Raw genomic sequence first — 23014 nt, 5'->3', positions numbered from 1 at the left:
GAAACGTCAATTAAATGTTTATATTAGTCTTTTAAATACTCCCTTTGTTTCACAAAGAGTGTCATTTTAGAGTTTTGCACACAGATTAAGAAAACATTAATTTTTTTGTTTTTTCTAAACAAAAACATCATTAACTATATACCTAAACATAATATGCCCAATAGTAAAACAATCTGCAGAATACTAATGGTCATAAAACATAAAAAATTATTAAATTTTGCATTGAAAACCTAAAACGACACTCTTTGTGAAACAAAAATAAAACCTTAAAACGACACGCTTTATGAAACGGAGGGAATATTAAGTTTGTGTTATTTTTGAAACTTTGGAGATTGTGTGCTAAATTTGGTAACAAAACTTAAATTTGTGATATTTGTGAGCATTGTACCTTTTAAAAATGTCTCTATTAATTAAAATATCTGATATATATAAATTTGCTTTTTTAAAAAATCTTATTTTATGTATAGAGTTAAGATATGTAAATGAATACTTTTTTGGTTTAATTTTTTTTTATTTTCTCGTATATCAATGAAGATCAGTTGATTAAAAAAAAAACTAATTTTTAGAGAAATGTAAATGTATAACCATCCTTGAGGCCCACCTTGTTTCAAAGCAAACAGAAACGACGACGTAAAGCAAGAATTAATAACACAAAAAGACCGTTATTCGCCTAACTTTTCCCGCGCGGAGAGAAACCAATTATTCGATTATCTCTCACAAGTTTTCTTTTCTTCCTCACTAGTTCAATTCCAATGCACCATGTATTTCATAAATTCTTCTTCTTCTTCTTCTTCTTCTTTAGAAACAGAGCCCCATGAATGATCGATCATTGCAGATGATGATGCAAGAAACAGACAGAGATATACACATCTCTGATTCTCTGCCAAATAATAATGAAGATATGGTTGAAGCGTTTCGTAAATTGCTTCTCCTCCATGGCCACTTACCTTCCAAGCACGGAGATCATAATACACTTCGCAGGTAATCATCATTATCACCCTAAAGTTTGATTGGTTTTTCTTCTCAAAATGTTTCATTTTGTCATACAAGGTTTCTAAAAATGAGAGATTTTGATCTGGAGAAATCCAAAGATGCGTTTCTCAATTATATCAAGTGGCGAGTGGATTCTAAAGTGGATTTCATCTCTCAGGTAAGAAAAAATGCGAGACCTTTCGGTTTATTTTTCGTTAAGATCAGCATACTCACAACGTGTTCGACGAAATGTCTGACAGACGTTTAAGTTTGAGGAATATGGTGAAGTGAAGAAGCATTACCCTCATGGGTTTCATAAGGTTGACAAAACTGGTAGGCCAATTTACATTGAGAGACTCGGGATGGCTGACCTGACCGCGTTTCTTAAAGCAACCACCATTGACAGATATGTTAAGTATCATATTAAAGAACAAGAGAAAACGCTGAGATTCAGATATCCAGCTTGTTCTATTGCTGCAGACAAGCATGTTTCGTCTACCACTACCATTTTGGATGTCTCTGGAATCGTAAGCAGTCCGCCTTTTATATTGTTGATGAAATTTTATCAACATATTGTTTGTGAGCTGATCCATTGTTTTTTGAAAAGGGAATGTCAAACTTCTCAAAACCTGCGAGATCTCTCTTCATGGAAATTCAGAAGATAGACAGCAACTACTACCCTGAGGTAGCTTGATTCACTAGCAGCTTCATATCAACAAATAATGCTTGTAATTCTGATTGGTTTTGGCTCTAGACTTTGCATCGCCTCTTCGTTGTCAATGCAAGTTCTGGATTCCGGATGCTGTGGCTTGCACTCAAGACCTTTCTAGATGCTCGGACATTGGCCAAAGTTCAAGTAAGCATATGCCACTCGATGCTTGCTTTTGGTTTAGTCACAAATTTCTTTACCAAAATCATGTTTGTTGTAGGTGCTAGGACCCAATTACCTTGGAGAACTACTTGAAGCAATAGATCCAAGGTATAAACCCTTGTCAGATTTCTTTCTCTCCTAAACCAGTTGGTCGTATATTTGGAATTGCGTTGGAATCTCAGCATTGTTTGTGTTTGATGTCAAAAAAACAGCAACTTACCAACATTTCTTGGAGGAAACTGCACCTGTTCAGATCATGGAGGCTGTCTTTTTAGCGATGAAGGACCTTGGAATGATCCAGACATCAAGAAAAAGATCCAGGTTTGTACCATAACCAATGATTGAACTTTCATCAAGTACTATACACTACAATTTGGATAATTTGTTCGATATTTATAGGAGCCTTCCACAATCGGAGATGCTGATTCAGAGAGTATGGATAAAGTCTCAGAAAATGCTCCAGCCAATCAAAAAGTAAAAAAAGATTGTGTAAATGAAAATCGAATTCTTGAATTCAATATTGGAAAGCTGATTCAGATATATAAATGGAATGCAGGAAAGTACAGGCAAGATCATGATTACATTGGAGAAGTATGCTGCCCTGAAAACTGCTGTCAAGGATTCCCAGAAGGTGAAATTGATGAGAACAAATATTTACTTATTTAGTTTAACGAATCTATTGACTGATTTGTGTGTGTGGTTAGAGAATTGAAATGTTGGAGATATCACTCCATGAGACAAAAAAGGTAAAGAGAGACAAGAGAAGCTAAATGACTAGACAGCATTTGAGCTTTTCATTTACAGTTTTACTTGTATATGCTCAAGAGTTAATGGTCTTTCTCCTGTTTTCAGGTCTTGAATGGACTCGCGGAGATCATTGAACCGAATCAACCTATAGACAAATGCAAACCGGTTTAGAACGTAAGACAATAGTCAAGAAAATGTCCGGTTTAATGAGCTGAAATGATGATGATGATAGTGTGTGGAATCCTCCGTACTACGGCGATTAATGCAATCATGTGTAGAGCCAATCTGTCTCACATGCAACTGCACGTGTGATCTCTGCACCACAAAACTTTCATCTCTCACATTTATTTCTCTATTAATCTAATTCCACAGCTCGATTTGATCCTCTTCCCGATGACAAATGCTTCTTTGAAATAACAATATTTTACTTAGGGAACAAATCATTTCTAGTAACAGGATCTATGTATAAAGATTTGGCATATAACAAGTGACAATAACAGAAGACTAATTAATCATCATCATCTTTCATCATCATGAGCATTCGTCAAGTTAAACAACAACAAACTCTATGGAGAGACTAGTGTGAGTTTCATAAAGCTTCTGCAATAGAAAATTTACAGATTGCTACTACACCCTAAACACTTCACACCACAACACAAACCCATCTCAAACTTCAATATTCATGTCAGCGTGGACCAAATAAAACAATCGAACAGATGATCAATAATAACCTTCCTTTTTAAGCTCTCTACAATTTTAGTTTCTATCAAGAAGAACAGCATCCACCTTTCTTGGACTCTCCCTGCCCATCTGATGGAATCACAACTTTCTTGCCATTGCTGAGTGAAGCAGGATCTTGTTTGTTTAGCTCCTGTGAGCTCATCACTTTCCTGCTCAGTATGTTGTATATCTCCTTCACAACCGTCTCAAACGCAGCTGCCACGTTTGATGAGTCCAGAGCCGATGTCTCCATGAAGAAAAGACCTTGTGCTTCAGCCAATGCCTTCCCTTCCGCTGTTGACACTTCTCTCAAGTCCTTCAGATCCGACTTGTTGCCCACCAGGATCGTCACAACATTCATATCAGAGTGTGCTGCAACAGTTTTATGAAGACAACCCTCAGTTTCATTATTCTTGAATCAATTAGCATACCAAAGACATTTGCATTGGAAGATTGTTTAGCAGAAGGTAAGAAAAAAAGATAAAAGAGTATTTTTCTGTGTGGTTTCTTACTGTGTAGCTCGTTGAGCCATCTACCAATGCTGTGAAAAGTCTGCCGTCTGCTGATGTCGTAAACCAGAAGAGCTCCTACTGCACCTCGGTAATACGCAGAAGTGACTGCTCTGAAACGTTCTTGACCCGCTGTGTCCCATATCTGTGCTTTGATCTCCTTTCCATTAATATCCATCTTCTGTGTCTGAAACTCCACCCCAATCGTCGACTTTGAATTGGGATAGAACTCATCCCTCGCAAATCTGGCAAGCAAATTTGATTTCCCCACAGCAGAATCACCAATTAGAACGATCTTAAAGAGGTAGTCTTCGCTCTTGTCATCCTCAGAGTAGAAAGCCATCTCCTTTATATGCTCGAGATTACCCCTTCTACAGAAACATATCTTTACCACTGGCTTGTAGCCTGTCAACAAAGCTAAGGACAAAACAAAGTGCCAAAGTGAGGAAGAGGGTAGACAAGTATAAGAACAGTTGGCAAAGGAAACTTGAGAAACATGAAAGATTGAGATCTAAGAGCTAAGAATAAAAGAATATTTAAGATCACCTGTCTACTTGAGGTAGCTTCCTAGAAGGTTCTGTGGAGCAAAGTTGACTAAATTTCAAAACTTTCAGCTCTCAACCACCCTAAGAAAATCAATAACAAGCAAATGAATCAGCACATAAACGCATTCTGGATCCAAAGTAAAGACAGCAATACAAGTTACCTCTTCTGAAAGCTGGATCTGACCCTTAAACACCTCCTAGAGAAACTTGTTATACAAGCTCATTAAGCCTATATACAACAAGTAAAGGCAACTTTAGTTGTGAGCTCACCCTAAGAATCTAAGTTAAAGACGGTAGATACTAACTATTCACAAATCATGAAAGCCTCCAATAAGAAAGCAGAGAAAGATTCTCTCTATCATAAGGAGGAACAGAATTGAGACAGAAAAGACAAGCGCGGGCCCAATTCAACCAACACTAGTCATCACTTGATCACACAAAGTGCAATCTTAAAACTCAGTCTTGTCCTCAGGGCTCACATTAAAAGATGAAAATTGCGTTAATGATTGCTGCAGGTATATAATATCTGCCTGAATATGAAAATCTATTTTCAAAATACGCCATTAGAAAATGAAGGTAGGCCACACATTACTTGTGAAAAAGATGATGAGACGTGTGTAACAGAGACGATTTATAAACACCAATTCACAACAAAAATCGAAACTTCACCTACGAAACTAAACCCAAGTAAGAACCCATTTCGCTAGAGAGAAAGAGGAGAGATTGTAAGAACTCTTTAAAGGAAACAGAGCATTGTAATACAAAATTCCAAAGTTACATGAGAGATCACATTAGAATCCCTTCAAATGTAAGATCACACACATAACAACACAGAGAAAACGTTGATGATCACAAATTCAGAAGACTCATTTGACAAAATAGAACAAAAACCTCACATTTACAGGGATAATCATAAGGAGAAAAACCTTGTCTTTTTTATCTCGGGAATTGCACAGGAAAACAAAATTACCTTGTAGAAGCAACAACGATTTAAGAAATTGGGAGGGTACATGAAGGAATGGATCCAAAGAGAAGAAACGAAACAAGAGATCCCAAAATGGAATCGGAAAACGAAAGGATTCAACGCTTCTCTTCTGGGAAATCAAAGACACGCAGAGTTACTCTGGCATAGAGAGAGAGAGAGAAAGAGACCGGAAATTTTCCCATTTCGGTTTGGATTGGTAAAATGGGCTCAGCAAAAATAAAACATCTTGGGCCCTTATGGACCCACTTACCCTATTTTACCATAAACTTTTTATTATCGTAGGTAAGGGTGTCAGTTAACCCAACCCAACTCAACTCATTACCCAATGAATTTGAAGTTAAATGAGTTTATGGGTTGAGTCGAAATGAGTTTGAGTCAACCCATGAACTCATTTAATTTGATGGGTTAGATGGTTAAATCGGTTGACCTATTAATGTAATAAATAAATTAATAATTAAAATAAATTAATAATTAAAATAAATTAACAATAAAAAGAAAATAATAATAATCACGGATTTATGTTTTTGGCCGAAAAATAACCGATTTACGTTTTTTGGCGGGAAAATCATTGATTTACGTTTTTGGCGGGAAAATCATATATTTACGTTTTTGGCGGGAAAATCACGGATTTACGTTTTTGGCGGGAAAATCACGGATTTACGTTTTTGGCGGGAAAATCACGGATTTATGTTTTTGGCGGGAAAATCACAGATTTACGTTTTTGGCGGGAAAATCACGGATTAACGTTTTTGGCGAGAAAATTATCCATTCTCATTTTTGGTTAAAAATTGTAAAAAATTTTGGCGGAAAAATTATGGATTTACGTTTTTGGCGGGAAAATCACGAATTTATATTTTTGGCGGGAAAATTAAAGATTATATTCAATCGGTTTAGAAGTTTTGGTTAGACTCAAATTGAAATCAGTTTAGAGATTTGGATTGGTTTAATTCAATTTAACAAAAATTGTTGGGTTAAATGGGTAAACAATTGACCCATTACAACTCAACTCATTTCACCCATCAACCCATTTGACTCAATAACTCATTTGATCCATCAACTCATTTGAGTCAAAAATTTCAACTCATTAGGGTTCATGGGTTGAGTTGAATGGGTTGAGTTGAGTTGAGTTGACCCATGAATCTTGACCCATTTTGACACCCCTAATCGTAGGTATATTATAATTTATTTTTCCATTGATTTGATGGTTTTTTTTTTGTTTTTGTTTCACTTAAAACATATCACTTGTTAGTCCAAAATTTAGTTACCAATTATGTACACTCTAGTGTTACAAAGATATAGATATATTTAACACTGTTATTTATTAAACACAAAAAAAAACTTTCAAATATCATGGATTTCAATCATATTTTTTACAAAGTAAAATATTTATATTTGAAACATCAACAAAAGCTACTCAAATCATAACTCCCTCTAAAACAACTATGCTATTTGAATTGTTTTTCATGAAACTAGTGATTTTTTAATAATTCAAATACTTTTCATTCATTACAAAATATATCTAAATATCTCCTTTTTGTTTTTTTTTTTGACAATCCAAAGCCCATATAGAAGAGTAGGGGACATGTGGCAGGTAGTAATTGGAGCGTTGACCTAGAAAGGACATTATTACACATCCACGTGGTTAGCAGTTGAAATATTGGTCGCGAAGAACCTAACCCTAAACAGCTAAACCAAACCAATTCCCTTGGATTGGAATCTCTCACAAACTCGATATTCGGCCTCGTCCGCTTCGGTCCAAACTCATAAGGTGGTGGATATATGTCTGAATTATAAGCTAGAACAACAAAACTTAGGGCATATATATACATGCACAACTTTAGTAGTTGCATTGTTTACTCTTTATCACGCGAGAGTCATTCCCTTGAATTACACCACTAATCCTTTGATACTTAATATGTAGCTTATATATAGTCTAACTAAAAGGGAAATGTCATGAAGAACAAAGAAAAATAAAACACACGAGAAATGAGTTTGTAGTAAGTAAAGTTATTAAAGTTGGTCAGGCAGGTGTGAACTGGTTTTTGAACGTGAAGATGACCCCTTCATATATTTTATTTATTTATAACCACTTTTGTTTATTTACTTTCACATTCTATTATTTCTTGGTTTTTGCTTGAGAGAGTTAAAGAGGAAGAAATACATTACCCGTCAATCCTTCTTGGGAAAATAATGAACGCTTCATTTATAATGTTTCTTCTATTGGTTACTCTAAGGTAAAACATTGCAATTGATAGATGAACAAGAAAAGCAGAGGATTAAAAGAAAAAGTGTGAAGAGAATTAAGATTCTTTATTAAGACAGATTAACTAACAAACCTAACCCTACTTGTCCCACTTTCTATTCATACTTAACTCATTCCCCTCTTCCCCCTTCATACGTAAATCTCATCCTTCATCCATCTTTAGTCATATAACTCAAGATTCTGTTACCATGGCCAAATCCTCAAATCTTCTCCTCTGCCTCTCTGTTTTGATCTTCATCATCACCGAATCCGCCTTGGCTCAGAAATGTTCCAACTACAAATTCTCCACCAACCGTCTCTTTGAGTCTTGCAACGACCTCTCTGTTCTTGATTCCTTCCTCCACTACACTTATGATTCTTCTTCAGGCAATCTCCAAATCGCGTATCGCCACACAAAACTCACCTCCGGGAAATGGGTGGCATGGGCAGTGAATCCTACATCCACTGGCATGGTCGGAGCTCAAGCCATTGTAGCTTATCCACAATCAGACGGCAGCGTTAGGGCTTACACGTCACCCATCAGCAGCTACCAAACGAATCTCCAAGAAGCTGAGCTGAGTTTCAACGTCTCTGAGTTGTCTGCCACTTACCAAAACAACGAGATGATCATCTACGCAACGTTGAATCTTCCACTTGCGAATGGTGGAATCATTAATACTGTGTGGCAAGATGGGTCTCTGTCAGGGAACAATCCTCTGCCTCATCCAACTTCCGGCAACAATGTTCGCTCTGTTTCTACTCTTAACCTTGTCTCCGGTGCATCTGGTTCCACCTCAACCGGAGGAGGAGGAGGAGCTTCCAAGCTACGCAAACGCAACGTGAGTCCATGGTCTAATCCAATCATTGTTAGTTGGTTTGAAGAAACTTAACACTCGGATTAATTTCTAATCATTATGGCAGATACATGGAATATTGAACGGTGTGAGCTGGGGAATAATGATGCCAATAGGGGCAATCATTGCTCGCTACTTGAAAGTCTCAAAATCAGCAGATCCAGCTTGGTTCTACCTTCATGTTTTCTGCCAGTCTTCTGCTTACATCATTGGTGTTGCCGGTTGGGCCACAGGTCTCAAACTGGGCAGCGAATCAGCCGGGATTCAGTTTACTTTTCACCGTGCTGTTGGGATCGCTCTCTTCTGCCTCGCAACAATTCAGGTAGTAAATAGTTAACGGTACAGAGAGAGAGTTAAATTTGTCATGAACATGTTGCAATTACTAAATTGCTTGTGTCACACGTACGTCAGGTGTTTGCAATGTTTCTGAGACCCAAACCAGAGCACAAATACAGAGTCTACTGGAACATTTATCACCACACCGTAGGCTACACCGTGATCATCCTTGCGGTGGTAAACGTTTTTAAAGGACTAGACATCTTGAGCCCTGAGAAGCAGTGGAGAAACGCTTACACCGCTATAATCGTAGTACTAGGTATAGTCGCGGCTGTGCTAGAAGCGTTTACTTGGTATGTAGTCATAAAGAGAGGGAAAGCAGAGGAATCTGCGAAAACAGGTCAGCGTGTAGGCAACGATGGTCGGTCTCTATACGTATAGACAGGCTGTGTAAGAGATTAGAGTAAAATTTTCTGGCTTATTTGGTCATTATGGGTTTTCTGTTGGTTAATTTTGATTTGATTTCGGGTCTCTACATACATATATATATTGCGAGATTAAATTAATACATTTGATGTTGAATAGTTGTTGAAGTTGAACAACTCTTGTGCTCTTTACAACATTCACGATGTGAACTTCTGACAAACCATTTTATTTCATCGACAGTGAAGTAGTGTACATATGAATACATATATCGAACAAATATCTTTTGTGTGTGTGTTTTGTGTGTGGAGAGAGAGTGAGAGAAAGATTGGTTACCTAATTTAAAAAACAACAAGATGCTTCAAAAATGTCTTTTCGAGTGTTTTCAAAGGGAAGGAAGGATGATTTGCATTGGTTGGTTCAAGCAAGATCTCGAGGTTCAAGTGCTGCGATTTCTCTCAAAACCTGACTTTTGTCTGCTTCAAACCGCTCATCCTCTGCCAACCAAACAAAGCATTATTAAGGTTGAGGAGAAGGATTAGATACAAGCGTGTCATTTAACAAGATCACTTCCATACCTTTGTCTGGTTTTAAATCAGCTAACAATCTCAGAAGCTTGCTTCTGTTGGCCACCAGAATGTTGACTATATCTGCAGGCTTGTTTTGGTTCGCTGCAAACAGCTGTACAACAGCGACGACAATCTCAGTACATACATGTTGGATTGACAAGTGACAATCATCATTATGTTACATCTCTTTAATGTAGATAAACTATACCTTGAAGACATGGAATGCTTCTATTTGGATACTCTTGCTTGACTCCTGTAATTCAAAGTGATTTGAGTATATTTCCCAAACTAATATAATCAAGAACAAAAAGATCAAGGAGGGTAAAGCATCATACTCTCAGAAGATTCATGAGAATCCTCAAGTTATCCCTTGAGCTCACATATTTCGTCATCACAGCTGAATTTGATCGATCCAGTAATATATCACCCAACAACTGTTTAACATTTACACCATACAGTACATGAGATTGATCAGCCACTACCATCATTTTAATGTCTTAGATTCTCGTATAAGTTGCCCTACCTTAATAGCTTGCCGTCTGGTTATATAATTACTTGATTCAAGAAGCTTTGAGTTGTAGTCTGCGAAAAACTGCAAACCAAAAAGTTTGAGATGATACTAATCTAACGCAGGATCTTGAGAGTATAAAATCACAATGTTATGTCTTCAAGCATGAATTATAGCGTTGTTAGAAACCTTACCCAATCTTCATTCTTGGTTAGAAACTCGGCAACAGTAGACTTATGCCTTGTTAGCAGTTCCTGTGAAAATAAATTACAGGTTTGGAGTTATGATTGAATGTTTAATAGTCCCAGACAGGGAAAGATCCAAGCAAAAATGCGAATTTGTTGCAGTGTTTTGGAACCTTAAAAGTAGCAGCAGCATCGGCAGCAATGTCGAAATTAGGAAGCTGTATGTAATCGAAGAATTTCTTCACATGGTCAGACTCCAAAACATATCTGAATCCAAAGAAATTATGTCAGTAAACCCATTTGTGGATACCTATGAACCGATAATTACTTCACAGATTGTAAACTGAAGAAAATGAAATGATTTGCTCACTTGGCCACAATCTGATGACGGATGCACTCCCTAAACATAGCACCATAGTGTAAAGCCATGTCTGTGTTCTCGAAGCTGACATGAAACATGGAAAGCTATAAAAAATGACATGAATTGACCACTAAAATAGGATCACAACACTCACCCTTCTATCAAAACATCCATAAGATCAATGTTGGCTTCAAGATAATCAGATGCAATCAACCGTGAATTGACCTGTTGCCTCTGTAGATTGGCAACAACTTGAGTAGCATCTTTCCTAGCCTAATAACAAAAAAAAAACAAGCGATTTCGCAATCGAATGAATCTCAAAAATGCTGTCTTTCCTAGAGGGGAAATGTTAGCTACCTCCAAGTTAAGTTTAGGGAGACAAGTAATCAAGAGACGTAGAGTATCCTCTTTAAAGAATTCTTGAGTCAACTGCGCACAAGCCTCAGCGACAGGCTCGGCTTCACTGTTTCCATAGAGAATCGACTTCATGTCACGGATATTGCGGCTTAATTCCGCCATCTGCAACCCAAGAAGAATTCATGGTCATAATTGGAGCACAGATGGTATACGACATTATTGCAATGAAGATACCAAAACCAAACACCAAGATTGTATATAAAAATGGAACCTTTTCTTCGCGTTTGGATTCTCGGAGGTCAGGCAAAGAGGTAGATCGATCGGCGTAGAGGAGGAGATCGCGCGTTTGTCGAACAAGGTCAGCAGGAGTGCGTGGCTTAGACTTGAAAAGCCCTTTCATCTTCGCACCGCCGACATCGGATTGATCCGACGGTTCTCCGCCGTAGCCAGAAGAGCTAAGGCTACCGCTGTGGTGGTGCTGCGACGGAAGCCTCCTCGCCGATGCGGAGGAGGAGGCTTCACGTCTAGCAGCACCTCTCGTTGACACGCACGACCCTATCCTTACACACCTTTCCCTTCTTCCCCCAAAAAGACAGAAACTTTTTCACAAAAATTGAAGCTTTTTTGTTGTTGTTGTGTCTGAATATGAATATGGATTCTCTCCTTCCTATATCTCCTCGCCTTTCACCATCTTTCTCTCTCTCACTTGGGCTTCTTCCATTTTTAGCGCAGGGAAATGTTCAGAGAAGAAGAGAGAGAATGCTATTTTCTCCTATCTCTTGCTTCCCTCGGATTTTAAAACTAATTTATATTTTGTTTTCGTGTCATTTTTTTTTTTATTATGATTATATTTTTTCAATATGGCTGAAAATCAATTGTTCGAATACTTGGGTATGTGATTGCAAACATTTACTAGTCAGCTTTTATCGTTTTAATAAAAACTAGCAGTACTGATTTTAGCATTTTTTGGATAGTTGTCTTTTACCATTGTTTCTTATATATCGTGATTGTTTCAGTATCGTTATTGTTTTCTTTTAACGCTAAATTGGTTTCACCGTTTTGTATTGCCAATCGGATCTGTTGATTACAAATCAAATAAAATATATTCCCATAATTTAGACACTTAGTACAATATTTCATAGAAAATCTTCTTCTTTTTTGTTAGTAGAGAGAAATGAATGATGATGAAAAATGTGAAGAAGGTAGTTGGATAAACAAAACAGGAGAGGGTCGTCGGTCGTCACATGTAAATGAGCTTATATGGATGGATGGACCAAAGACAAATGACACCTTCACTCTTTCTTTCCCTCAGCATCACATGGTTCTCTCTTGTCTCCTCTTTTGCAATTTGACTCATTTAATTTAATTATTTAGTGAGTGATACATCTCTCAACTTTCTCCTGACTGACCCATAATCTTCATACCCGGCATAATTACCGGATATGTCAAAAAAAAACTTGTTCACTTATCATTTCTTCAGATTTGCAAATTTTGAAAACTAATACAGAAATTAGACAATAATTATCTTCGTTTATTTTTGTTTGGTTTCTGCAATATTTTAAAAGAGCGGTTACATGTAAAAAACTTAAAGGAAGCGACCATTATTGGCAGGCTCGAAGGAAGTGAGATTTCTGAATTTCATCCACGGCTTTTCCCATACAATCGCCAAGTAGTTCTTGCTCGCTCCTTCCCCGTCATTAGCCGCCACCGTAAGCCGGTAATTCGTTCCAGCGACCACCTGAGTCTCGCCGCGAACAACCGTCTCGAACTTGAGTCCCGATTCGCTCCGTTTGTTGTACTCGGAGACCGCGAATTCCCCGATCTCTACGACGTGAGGGTCCGTAACGTTGCTGATGGGACTCCAACCACCGACGCGGGCCGCCGCAGAGGCGTAGAGAGGGAGGAGGAGGACGACGAGAGAGAGGGTAAGAAGAAAGACGACCTTACTAGTCATTTTGCTTTGTAACCGTTTGTTTCCTCAAAGTTGATTCATTGGGTTTTATGGGGTCTTTAAATACACTAGCGGTCTGCCACGTGGCATAACGTGTCGCTTAATTCTATATTACTAGCAGATTTTTTTTTTCTAATGTTTAATACATGGGCTTAAGTTAGGTGAATTATTTAATTAAAACAGTTTTGGTACTTTTTTGCTTTGTATATGTATTTTAAAATTATATTTTATTGCAAAATAGTTAATACTCACAAATTTCCTTAGAAAATATTTATAGGTAAAATATACACTTTCTGTTTAATAAAAAGTGTCATTCTACAGTTTTATTTTTGTTTCACAAAGAGTATTATTCTACATTTTTAATGTGACTTTTACACAAAATTTCTTAATTTATCCTTAACTTAAAGCTATTTTTCATTGATTTTAAATCAGGTGTCACTTATGAAGTATTCGGTATATATCTGTTTTGGAATTCAGCATAATAAAGACAAATTAATGAGGTTTATCCTCTAGAGGTTGGATATCATTTATGTAATTTGCAATGGCCAACTTCTACCTAGGAAAATAAAGAATACCCAAAAGGATTTGACTATTTATAGTTTTCTACGATTATTTAATAGACAAGTACTCCAGTATATAGCAAAGGACAAAGAAAGAACGTAAATGAGTGTAAAGGACAAAAACTAATTAAAAAGCAAGCGTTACAAACCATGCATTAATGTTTTTTTTTTCTTCTTTGCTTTTTGAGTTTGTAGAAAACCGGAAACAGAAGAAGACACGCTGGACAATGACGTGGTATGGTATGGTCAGTAAAGTTGGCCCGCTGGATATGCCACTAGTGGCACTAGTAGTGTTGTGAAGAAGAAGAAGAAGAAGAACACACAAATCTGTATTAATTAACCCTTTTTATTAGGGAATTTGGTTGGAAGTATCATTCACGGTATCAAAACTTATCAAAAATGCCACAAAACATAAACTTTTTCAAATGTGCCACAATTGAACTTTATGAAATAATAAAGAAGACGAAAATGCCCCTTGACTAAACAAGTGGGAAAGAGATGAGAATGTGTTGAGTACACAATACCCACGTGCCTTTTTGTTTTTATTTATGGTTTTAATTAATTTATATTTATTTAGATGTCAGATATTTGGTATTTAAATAATTCATTCAGATGCAATAAAGATGTCATTTATCGTGAACAACTACTATTATTGTCCACATCTAATATTCGTGGACAAAATCTAAAATCCTTGTCCATATTTGAAACAACAAATTCGAAGATATTTGACGGACAAGATTTTGAAATAACAGACTTAAAGAATTTTGGTAGACAAGTATTGATGTCCACGTTCGAAACAACAGACTGGAAAGATTTTTTGTGGACGAAAAAACTTGTCTACATTTGAAACAACAGAGTTCAAAGATATTTGGCGGACAAGATTTTAAAATAACAGACTTGAAGAATTTTGGTAGACAAATATTGTTGTCCACGTTCGAAACAACAGATTAGGAAGATATTTGGTGGACCAAAAAACTTGTCTACATTTGAAACAACAAAGTTCGAAGATATTTGGTGGACAAGAATTCAAAACAACATATATAAAAAAAAATTGGTAGACAAAAAATATTGTCCACGTGCAAAATATAACAGATCTCGTCTATCTTCTTTCTCAGATTTAGACTCGCTTCTACTTTCTAAATTAGATTCAGACCCAGATCCGTTAAAAAATCGAAAACAATGCAAATAATATTTATTTGAAATTAAATTGGACCATATTTGAATAAGAAGAAAAAAAATCAAAATTTGAGAAACTTTTATATTTATGGAGATTGAGTTATCCATGGAGATTGAGCTCTATTATTAGAGAAAAGAGAGAGATGAAAGAGAAATGAGAGAAAAGGAGAAGAAGAATGGAGAAAAAGAGAAAAAGAAACGTGGAAGAGAGAAATAAAAATAGAATTATTTATTAATGATTTGGTGGAAGGGTAATTTTGACATTTCTCGTAGAGACTATGACAATTTTGGAAAGAGTGAAGCCTTTGTGGCAATTTTGCTGTATCATATGGCACAACACATTTATTAGATTTCTCTTTTTATTATAGGGAAAATTCCCAAAAAAACCTCAATTATTTTTTATTTGGACGTTTAATACCCAATTATTTTCGGTTGGAAAAAAATACACATATTAATAAAATTGTGCGATTTAATATCCAAACAATTAAATGTTGTTATTTTCATACTGACGATCTCACAACAAAAATAAAATTCCAATTTTACCCTTACTATTTCAATTAATTATTAACTTTTAGATTACGTCACAATAGTTTTTTATTTAAATAAAAATTAATTTTATAAATATTTCATTTCTTTGTTATCCCAAAAAAAAATTCAAAAAAATTTTCAAAATAATTTTCAGTTTATTTTACAAATATTTAATTTTAAAAATTAAAAATAAAATTAATTAGCTAAAAATTTAGAAAAAGTAAAAAAAAAAATTAGCCATTTTTATGAATTGATAAATCTTGAGAGAGACGATGAGATTCGGATTGAGATTTTGTCGAAAATAGTTTCATTCGTGAAGGATTTATATTCGAATAGAGAGTTTCTCACGACGAAAAAAAAGTTCATATTGATGCTCGTTGATATCATATGCATCACGACGAATCAAATCAAATTAGTTTTATTGGCGATGAAGATTTTGGATAGGATTAAAAGGAGATTGCGAATGGTTATCGAATTTGATGGTTACAAAAGAGGACGACGGAGATTGTTTACCGGTAATTCTCGTAGATATTAATCAAAAAAATTAGAACCGAAGAGAAAACGTCTCTTTGACATTGCAAAGACGGAATAAGATTGTACAAATGACTATTTTTAATATTTTTGATTTTCTGCTAATTTTTATGTTTAATTTTAAAATAAAATAATTATATAAATTTAAAATTTATTTTTTAGGCATCATAAAATAAAGCATTAACAAAATTAATTTTTATTTAAAGAAAAAAAATATCACCTTATTTAAAAGTTAATAATTAATTGAGATGATAAGGATAAAATTGGAATATATTTTTTGTTGTGAGTTCGTAAGTATGAAAATAACAACATTTGATTGTTTGGGTATTAAATCGCACAGTTTTATTAATATGTGTATTTTTCTTCCAACCGAAAACAATTGGGTATTAAACGTCCAAATAAAAAATACATAAGGTTTTTTTTAGGAATTTTCCCTTTTATTATATACACACACAAAAAAAGAAGACCAGACTTATCCGTACGTTGGACGCACAAAAGAAAGCAATCGTACCGGAAACTATAATCAGGCGGGTTACAAAAATGGGCCGATTTTGTGAATTTTGGCGACCACATCTAGATTTCCCATTCCATCATCCATTGACCATATATATCTACATGCCATATTAGGGTAATTCATAAACTATAGTACAACGAATCAATAGTGTCCATATGTTCTTGTGCTTCGCTCGTAGAACTAAACTCCTCCCTTTGATGCAAAAACGTAAGCCCCTGCCATCATATAATAATAATTATAAGCAAACTGGATTATATTTATAGAAGAAGGTTTTGAGTAAAGTTAGGTGTACCAAGCGTGGGCATCAAGATGGAGAGAAAGATGGTTCCAGCAATCTTGAGAGGCAAGCCTGTTTTGATCATGTCTTTGATCTCTATATGCCCTGTTGTGAACCCAACGACGTTAGAAGGTGTTCCCGTGGGGAGCAAGAAAGCGAACTGAGCCCCTATGGCACCAGGGACCATCAAGAGCAAAGGATGGATCCCCATGGTCTTTGCAATCTCGATCAGTAACGGAACCAACAATGTAGTGGTTGCGTTGTTTGATGTGAACTCTGTGATAGTAGCAGCAATGAGGCAAACCGTTGGAGCAATGGCCCAGTAAGGAGCCGTTTCAAGAAAGACTAGTCCTTTGGATAAGACTTCAGCTAAGCCACTTGTGCGTACTCCATCGGCTATAGCGAATCCAGCTCCCAATAACAAGACAATGTTCCATGGGAGTTTCTTGCATTTGCTCCAATCCATTAGCTTCTCTCCTTTTTTAATCTTGCTTGGGATAATAAACAACAATGTCGCCATCATCACACTCACGGTTCCATCCCCAGCCCGGCCGTCAAAGATCCGACCCCAGCCGGGGATGTCATCGGTTATATTCCTTGTCATCCACAACACAACCAACCCACCAAACACGGCTAAGACCATCTTCTCAGCGAAATTCATTGGTCCTAACATATCAAGCTCTCTCCTAAGATGAGATTTATGGAGATAAGGAGAAAGAGCTTGTCCTGCTCCTTTAGGACAATACATAACACATAGAATACACCAAAGCACCACAAATATGCACAAAGCCAACGGGAAGCCAAAGAAGAACCATTGGCTAAAACTGATTGGATCAGCCTCAGGGAAATAGCTTTTCCACATTCCAACAAGTATCAGATTCACACCAGTTCCAGTGAGTGTGCTCATTCCACCAACAGCCGCCGAGTATATCACACCTAACACCACCGCTCTGCAAAACTTCCCCACGGCCGGATGCACCACTTCTGTCGACGATGATGACGAGGGAAGTCTCTGAAGTATCCCTGTAGCCACTGGCATCATCATGACCGCAGCTGCTACGTTGTGCATCCACATGCTCACGAACGCCGTTGTGGCGCAGATGCCAAGCAGAAGCAGCGGCGCGTTTAGCGGCTCCACGCAGAACACCAACGTTATCTTCAAGAATAATATAGATTATCCATTAAGTTTTGTTATTAACTTATCATAATTAGATACGTAGTGACTGGTGAGCTCCACTTAGTTAGGATTATAGTTTTAAAAAGGTGATGATGATTATAGTTGTGACTTGTGAGCTAATTATTGGAGCCCGCACAAATTAAATCATTCTCATTGCTTTTTAAATAGTCCTGGAGAAACAGAGTGTTTACGTGTCTCTCATCTATTATGGATTGGCCTAGGCCATGAAATGACTTCTCATCTACTATACTACTCATAATAATATAAAAAAATTGCATAAGTAATTTGTTTGTTTTAAAAAAAATCAAAATTGAATAGAGAGAACTCTTTGTGTATGTTAACAGCTTAACTTTAAATGATCAATTTATCATTAGACTTTGTACTTTCTGGAACAAAAAAAAAAAGTTATGTAGACACAAATTATTGAATATGTGAAGAATCAAAACAAAATAAATGTGTGGGGGAGGGAAAAGTATATAAACTGGCATCCCCACGTATAAACATGCATGGACCACTACACATTGTTATGTTATCATAAGTGTATAATTTTATAAGTAGGGATTCAATTGAAGCAATCCACCTATTTAAGTACGATCATAGTTGTAATTAATTCACCCGTGGACCCGCACACAATCAACATGTCTCCCCCACATCAAAAACTCAAATATAATTCATATAAATAAAAATAACACAATTGGTGAAACTACCGTTGATATTTTTTAAAAATATATATATAATTCATATGGACGAAAATAATCAAATACTGAATAAATATGTAGAAAAAAATAAGAAGAAGATAAAGAGATAAAGACAAGACTAACGTTAAGGGCGAGCCGGCGATGGATGTTGTAGTGTTCGACGGCGAGAGCGAGTATGAAGCTGCCGAGGACAAGGGAGATTACGTCATCCATGTATGAATTGGCCACGTCATCCGCCGCCGATATTCCAAAGAGAGGGAAGAGGAAGAGCGGCGTCATGGAAGTGATAGGCATCGGAACGGCCTCCGTCAACCACCACGCGAACATCCACACCAAAACGCCGAGCATGTTCCTCGCCGTCGTCGTGTCATCTCCGCCGAGATCTACGCATAGACACACGACGGCGCAAAGAAGAGGACCAAGAGCGATGTAACAATTCTTGGGCGTGAATATTGTCCGGAGTTGTTGTCCCACCGTTTGTCGTTCGAATGGTTCATCATTATGGACGACTGGTAAAAGCGGAGATTTCAGGTCGTCGGAACCGGCGACGGTGACATCACCACCGTTCATTCTGTTTATTCTGTTTTTAAATGGAAGGACAGAAAAGAATTAGAGAAATGTTAGGAACTAAAGAAGATGGGAAAGGAGCCTTTTTATAAATTTGTTTATTTATTTATTTTATTATAATGTGTTTGGCATAAAAAGAAAGAAATGTGTTTATATTAAAGATTATTTATAAAAGAATTAAGTTTTGTGATCATATGAAGAAAATATTCGGTTTAAGAGCGTGAGTAACACATGTTTAGTATGTAAAGACCTTTTAGTAGACTTGTATTTTTTTCCTGTAAAATGTTTTATTTTTTTATTAAAAAATTGTATTTTCAAACAACAAATATTTGCTGGTTCACAATTATATTGAAAATGTATGGGGTCAGATAAATTTAAGAGACAAATAATGTATTTTCTTGGAAGACAAAATCGCATTATTGAATAATAGGTAAATATAAAAGAAAGGTCATTCTTGATTCTACGGTGAATATACTATGATAACTTTTCAGTTTATCTAAGGATATTATTTTTATTTATTTAATTTAGTCCATTTTAATATATTTGTAATCGACCCTTGAAAATGATGGGGTCTCGCAAATTACAAGTTACAAGTGGGAAAGCTGTGATGGCTTATATTTTGTCTAGACTATGGAATATGATGACCCATAAGGACATTAGAGATTAAGATGACAAGTAATCATAACAATCTATTTGCTAATTTATTAGTCATATAAACCAAGTGCCATAGATAAACTTGACTGTAGCTTCTCCATTTATGATTTAACATTCATTAGTTTCGTTTTATTCACAATAGTTTATAGCTCTGATTAGAACATGTGCAGCGAAAAGTTCTCACAAGTGTTCTAAAGAATATAAAAAATGAAAATAATAAAAATTAAGAGAAAAACATGAGTATGGGTTCTCACATGAAAACTTTTGAAAACCTCTTGAAAGACCCATGTTACACATGACAACATGTAATTGGTATGCTACACTTTTTTTCGACGATTCGTATGCTACATATATATTTTTATATATAGATGTATATCTATATATAAAAATATATATTATGGTTAAGAATGAATTAAGAGGTTATGGAAATGTTGAAAAAGATGGAAATAAATGAGGAGAAAAGAGAATAGAAAGCCAAATTGATAGTTGGCAAGAGTAAAGAGAGAGAGAGTGAGACACGTTATATATGCAGCCTTTGGTACTCCTCCAGAGCCCAACTTCCCTGGTTCTTACCTTCCTCTTTTTTTGTCCTTTTTTTCTCCAATTCTAATAAAGTAATAATAATGATATTATTCATATGTATCCAAAATAGTGAAGAAATATTCAAGAATCCACAAGTATTTGAAATTTTGAAGGGTGCCAAATCTTTTTATTTGTCTATTAAATCTCTCTAAGAGATATATATGGACTTGGTCTAAAGACTAAAGATAATAATTCTACACATACACTGATACACACATGCGTGTAGATATACGTACGATGAGTTTTGCTATATCCAGTTTGCCAACAAAAAAAAAAAAGGAAGACTAATAAGAACTATTCCCTCAAATATAATTAGAGATGTAACATAAAAAGAGAGAAAGAGAGAGGTGTGGTACCAATCACAATCTTGTTTTGAAGGGGTCCAAAACAATCAGGTTGAAGAAGAGCCAGTAGAAATGACACGTAGGCAGATCACATTGATGATCTTGATTCTTGATCTTGAAACTATTAATTTACTCAATGGAATATTTGAAACTTGAAAGAAATCCATATATCCATGAGACTCATGTGGCTGTCTTTGACTCCATCACTTGGAAAGTTTTAGCCCATTAGATTATCAACTATACTTTTAATCGTCTGCATTGTAGACTATGTGGTCTCCAAACTTACCCCTTGTGATAGTCTCCTTTAAACGTGTATTTGTACAAGTCAAATTCAATTCACTAATCAAATTTCAAATTAGAGTTATTCTCTTTTTCGTATAGTCTCCTTCTTAGTGTAAAAATGTTTAAAACAGTCACACCAGTCTTTCAACATATTAATTTTTACCCGTTAGATATCTTCCCTAACCTAGTTGCCGTGATGATTTTGATAGATAATCATCAGAGAAAACGAAGAGAGGCATAAATAAAATGCGTATAAGATATGAAAAATATACAAAAGAGGAAAGGAATACCGAATACCGAATACGTAATGGTTAAAACCAAAACGGATACGAACAAGTTCAATTGTTTCTCTCAATGTCCCATTCACATGCCACATTAGGCTAATTATGTAGCCTTTGTTTGATTGAAGTCGTAGGAGGCTCAAACTTGGTTCGACACATGGCTTTAACTGTCAATTGGGAGAAGATTGATTTCTAAAGGTTACAAAACACAGTTCAAGATTTGCTTAACCAGGAAGTCTTCTCTTATGAATCTCTCATTGGTCACTGTTAATTACAGAGACAACGCATATAATAAAGACAAAGTCTTCTTTTTATTCTTTTGTCTTCATGTTCTAAGTAGGAAACAACAAACATTTTGAAGAAGAACAAAGCAGTGAAGAAAACAAGCTTGAGTTTTTGATGAGCAAATCACTTGTCTCTATGGCTCTCCTCCAAGCTCAACTCTCAGGTTGTCATATGGATACACTCTCGGTGTCTGCAACGAAGACAGTAAGAGAAGAGATGATTATGATATGGAAAAATAAGTTCCAAAATGACAAGAACATGAAACAAAAGCAGAGATATGAGATTATCACAGAAGAACATCTAGAGTAAAAGAACAGCACCAATTCATCTCTCATGTATATAGACAGGCCTAATTCTTTACTCGAAATCCTTCAAAACAAGACTCATCATAGTATAACCTATTAACATTTGATACAGAGTCTATGATTCTTCACCAGTGGACACTAAGAAAACTAAATCATAGATTATAGCTGCTGATACATACACCGCTAGAAGCCCTCATGTTTTTTCTTACACGCATATAAGCTTAAGCATTTACCGAGTTCCGAACAACATTGTGGGTGTTTCTGTCAAATGTTCCTAACTAATATGTACAGGCTCAATATTATGAAAGCAATGCGGACATAAGATCCATCTGTTCCACTAGATGCAAGAATTGTTTATGATCATAAACAGGCAAAATGCAAAAACTGAAAGCTAAATGTTGCGGCATTCAGCAAATGAAGAAAAGAACATTGACACATTCTCTGTTATGCGAGCATATATGGTAGATTCCGGCAAAAAAAGTTGAACAAGAAACATAATAGCTGCATAGGGATGATAGATCACACTCAGGACAACAAAGTGGGCTTGAAAGTTGAAAGATTTTCACTTACAAATGGAACCTTTGAAGCTTTGTCGTTCAAAACAGCGAGCAGACCGAGACCCGCAAAGAACCCTAATCCGCCACTCAACCATGCCAATGCTTCATACTACTCATAATCATCCAAACATCAATCAATCATTTGCTTTTTATTTCATCAGAAAATTAGAAAACTACCTTTCCAACGGTATCAGCAATCCGATCTATGCAAGGTTCTGGAAACGCAGTCCCGTTGTCCCACATCAGCTCGTCGTTAACCGAAAGCTGAACCGCACAATTTGGGAACGTAAGAGTTTCAGAATCGAAAAGAATCTAAGAAGAAATTTTAACTCACCGGCTTATCGGGGACGATGTGTTTGCCGACGGGGAGACCCATTCCGGCGCGTTGACGGAGAGAAGAGCCGACGGATCTGGCTACGACGCCGTTTCCACCCATGATTCGTGAGGCCACACCGCTCAATCTTCCAGCCATTTTCGCTCTTTTCAGGTTTCGATCCAAAATCCAATCAATTTCACAGATTGAGAAGACGACGAAAGACGCAGTCACTGAAACAACAATTCCCTAAACGCCGTCGTTTTAAAGAAAAGGGTCAATATAGGAATTTCCTTTTTACGAATTTT

General features: G+C 36.1%; 7 protein-coding genes across 10 annotated transcripts; 2 read left to right on the top strand and 5 right to left on the bottom strand.

Moving 5' to 3' along the window:
• Positions 1–319: 319 nt before the first annotated feature.
• On the top strand, positions 320–3030 carry LOC9299416 (phosphatidylinositol/phosphatidylcholine transfer protein SFH11). 3 transcript variants are annotated; one of them, XM_021015556.1, is made up of 11 exons: positions 320–981; positions 1051–1150; positions 1233–1499; positions 1580–1657; positions 1727–1828; positions 1902–1951; positions 2056–2164; positions 2243–2317; positions 2400–2474; positions 2548–2589; positions 2696–3030. In XM_021015556.1, exons 1-11 carry the CDS (start codon positions 815–817, stop codon positions 2759–2761), a joined length of 1131 nt encoding a protein of 376 aa, XP_020871215.1. In that variant the 5' UTR covers positions 320–814; the 3' UTR covers positions 2762–3030. The 3 variants fall into 3 exon arrangements, with proteins under 3 accessions (XP_020871215.1, XP_020871216.1, XP_020871217.1); XM_021015558.1 differs by having other exon boundaries at positions 817–981; positions 1092–1150; XM_021015557.1 differs by lacking the exon at positions 2548–2589.
• A 109-nt stretch (positions 3031–3139) lies between these two features.
• On the bottom strand, positions 3140–5542 carry LOC9301187 (ras-related protein RABA5a). Of its 2 annotated transcripts, XM_021015559.1 has the most exons (5): positions 5335–5542; positions 4526–4593; positions 4366–4445; positions 3823–4236; positions 3140–3682 (listed from the first exon to the last, which is right to left on the bottom strand). In XM_021015559.1, the coding sequence occupies exons 4-5, from the start codon at positions 4160–4162 to the stop codon at positions 3357–3359; spliced, it is 666 nt and encodes a 221-aa protein (XP_020871218.1). In that variant the 5' UTR covers positions 4163–4236; positions 4366–4445; positions 4526–4593; positions 5335–5542; the 3' UTR covers positions 3140–3356. The 2 variants fall into 2 exon arrangements, with proteins under 2 accessions (XP_020871218.1, XP_020871219.1); XM_021015560.1 differs by lacking the exons at positions 4526–4593; positions 5335–5542 and having other exon boundaries at positions 4366–4454.
• Positions 5543–6763: 1221 nt separating this feature from the next.
• LOC9299415 (cytochrome b561 and DOMON domain-containing protein At5g47530) lies at positions 6764–9303 on the top strand. Its single transcript, XM_021033137.1, has 3 exons — positions 6764–8430; positions 8513–8767; positions 8857–9303. The coding sequence occupies exons 1-3, from the start codon at positions 7801–7803 to the stop codon at positions 9160–9162; spliced, it is 1191 nt and encodes a 396-aa protein (XP_020888796.1). The 5' UTR covers positions 6764–7800; the 3' UTR covers positions 9163–9303.
• A 47-nt stretch (positions 9304–9350) lies between these two features.
• On the bottom strand, positions 9351–11943 carry LOC9299414 (putative MO25-like protein At5g47540). Its single transcript, XM_002863292.2, has 11 exons — positions 11396–11943; positions 11125–11286; positions 10922–11040; positions 10777–10851; positions 10580–10673; positions 10416–10475; positions 10237–10305; positions 10049–10147; positions 9922–9966; positions 9723–9825; positions 9351–9641 (listed from the first exon to the last, which is right to left on the bottom strand). The coding sequence occupies exons 1-11, from the start codon at positions 11522–11524 to the stop codon at positions 9565–9567; spliced, it is 1032 nt and encodes a 343-aa protein (XP_002863338.1). The 5' UTR covers positions 11525–11943; the 3' UTR covers positions 9351–9564.
• A 641-nt stretch (positions 11944–12584) lies between these two features.
• On the bottom strand, positions 12585–13122 carry LOC9299413 (cysteine proteinase inhibitor 5). Its single transcript, XM_021033159.1, has one exon. The coding sequence runs from the start codon at positions 13076–13078 to the stop codon at positions 12710–12712; it is 369 nt and encodes a 122-aa protein (XP_020888818.1). The 5' UTR covers positions 13079–13122; the 3' UTR covers positions 12585–12709.
• Positions 13123–16342: 3220 nt separating this feature from the next.
• LOC9299412 (tonoplast dicarboxylate transporter) lies at positions 16343–19346 on the bottom strand. The gene is made up of 3 exons (XM_021032550.1): positions 18660–19346; positions 16677–17817; positions 16343–16599 (listed from the first exon to the last, which is right to left on the bottom strand). Exons 1-3 carry the CDS (start codon positions 19104–19106, stop codon positions 16565–16567), a joined length of 1623 nt encoding a protein of 540 aa, XP_020888209.1. The 5' UTR covers positions 19107–19346; the 3' UTR covers positions 16343–16564.
• A 2119-nt stretch (positions 19347–21465) lies between these two features.
• LOC9299411 (NADH dehydrogenase [ubiquinone] 1 beta subcomplex subunit 8, mitochondrial) lies at positions 21466–22994 on the bottom strand. The gene is made up of 4 exons (XM_002863289.2): positions 22728–22994; positions 22571–22657; positions 22407–22502; positions 21466–21721 (listed from the first exon to the last, which is right to left on the bottom strand). Exons 1-4 carry the CDS (start codon positions 22863–22865, stop codon positions 21665–21667), a joined length of 378 nt encoding a protein of 125 aa, XP_002863335.1. The 5' UTR covers positions 22866–22994; the 3' UTR covers positions 21466–21664.
• Positions 22995–23014: the final 20 nt, after the last annotated feature.

The sequence above is a fragment of the Arabidopsis lyrata genome (assembly GCF_000004255.2).
Source record: "Arabidopsis lyrata subsp. lyrata unplaced genomic scaffold ARALYscaffold_8, whole genome shotgun sequence".
NCBI lineage: Eukaryota > Viridiplantae > Streptophyta > Magnoliopsida > Brassicales > Brassicaceae > Arabidopsis > Arabidopsis lyrata.
This window is presented reverse-complemented; position numbering and strand designations above follow the sequence as displayed.

Coding starts and splice junctions, on each gene's coding strand:
- LOC9299416 (XM_021015556.1), top strand. CDS start 815: ATGAATGATCGATCATTGCAGATGATGATGCAAGAAACAGACAGAGAT. Junction 1,952..2,055: donor CTTGAAGCAATAGATCCAAG/GTATAAACCCTT, acceptor TCAAAAAAACAG/CAACTTACCAACATTTCTTG. Junction 2,165..2,242: donor ACATCAAGAAAAAGATCCAG/GTTTGTACCATA, acceptor CGATATTTATAG/GAGCCTTCCACAATCGGAGA.
- LOC9301187 (XM_021015559.1), bottom strand. CDS start 4,162: ATGGCTTTCTACTCTGAGGATGACAAGAGCGAAGACTACCTCTTTAAG. Junction 3,683..3,822: donor ATGGCTCAACGAGCTACACA/GTAAGAAACCAC, acceptor AAACTGTTGCAG/CACACTCTGATATGAATGTT.
- LOC9299415 (XM_021033137.1), top strand. CDS start 7,801: ATGGCCAAATCCTCAAATCTTCTCCTCTGCCTCTCTGTTTTGATCTTC. Junction 8,431..8,512: donor CCAAGCTACGCAAACGCAAC/GTGAGTCCATGG, acceptor TCATTATGGCAG/ATACATGGAATATTGAACGG. Junction 8,768..8,856: donor TCTGCCTCGCAACAATTCAG/GTAGTAAATAGT, acceptor CACGTACGTCAG/GTGTTTGCAATGTTTCTGAG.
- LOC9299414 (XM_002863292.2), bottom strand. CDS start 11,524: ATGAAAGGGCTTTTCAAGTCTAAGCCACGCACTCCTGCTGACCTTGTT. Junction 10,674..10,776: donor CGTCATCAGATTGTGGCCAA/GTGAGCAAATCA, acceptor CTTTGGATTCAG/ATATGTTTTGGAGTCTGACC. Junction 10,148..10,236: donor CCAGACGGCAAGCTATTAAG/GTAGGGCAACTT, acceptor AATGTTAAACAG/TTGTTGGGTGATATATTACT.
- LOC9299413 (XM_021033159.1), bottom strand. CDS start 13,078: ATGACTAGTAAGGTCGTCTTTCTTCTTACCCTCTCTCTCGTCGTCCTC.
- LOC9299412 (XM_021032550.1), bottom strand. CDS start 19,106: ATGAACGGTGGTGATGTCACCGTCGCCGGTTCCGACGACCTGAAATCT. Junction 17,818..18,659: donor ATCGCCGGCTCGCCCTTAAC/GTTAGTCTTGTC, acceptor TTATTCTTGAAG/ATAACGTTGGTGTTCTGCGT. Junction 16,600..16,676: donor CATCTTGATGCCCACGCTTG/GTACACCTAACT, acceptor ATATGATGGCAG/GGGCTTACGTTTTTGCATCA.
- LOC9299411 (XM_002863289.2), bottom strand. CDS start 22,865: ATGGCTGGAAGATTGAGCGGTGTGGCCTCACGAATCATGGGTGGAAAC. Junction 22,658..22,727: donor ACATCGTCCCCGATAAGCCG/GTGAGTTAAAAT, acceptor TGTGCGGTTCAG/CTTTCGGTTAACGACGAGCT. Junction 22,503..22,570: donor TTGCTGATACCGTTGGAAAG/GTAGTTTTCTAA, acceptor GATTATGAGTAG/TATGAAGCATTGGCATGGTT.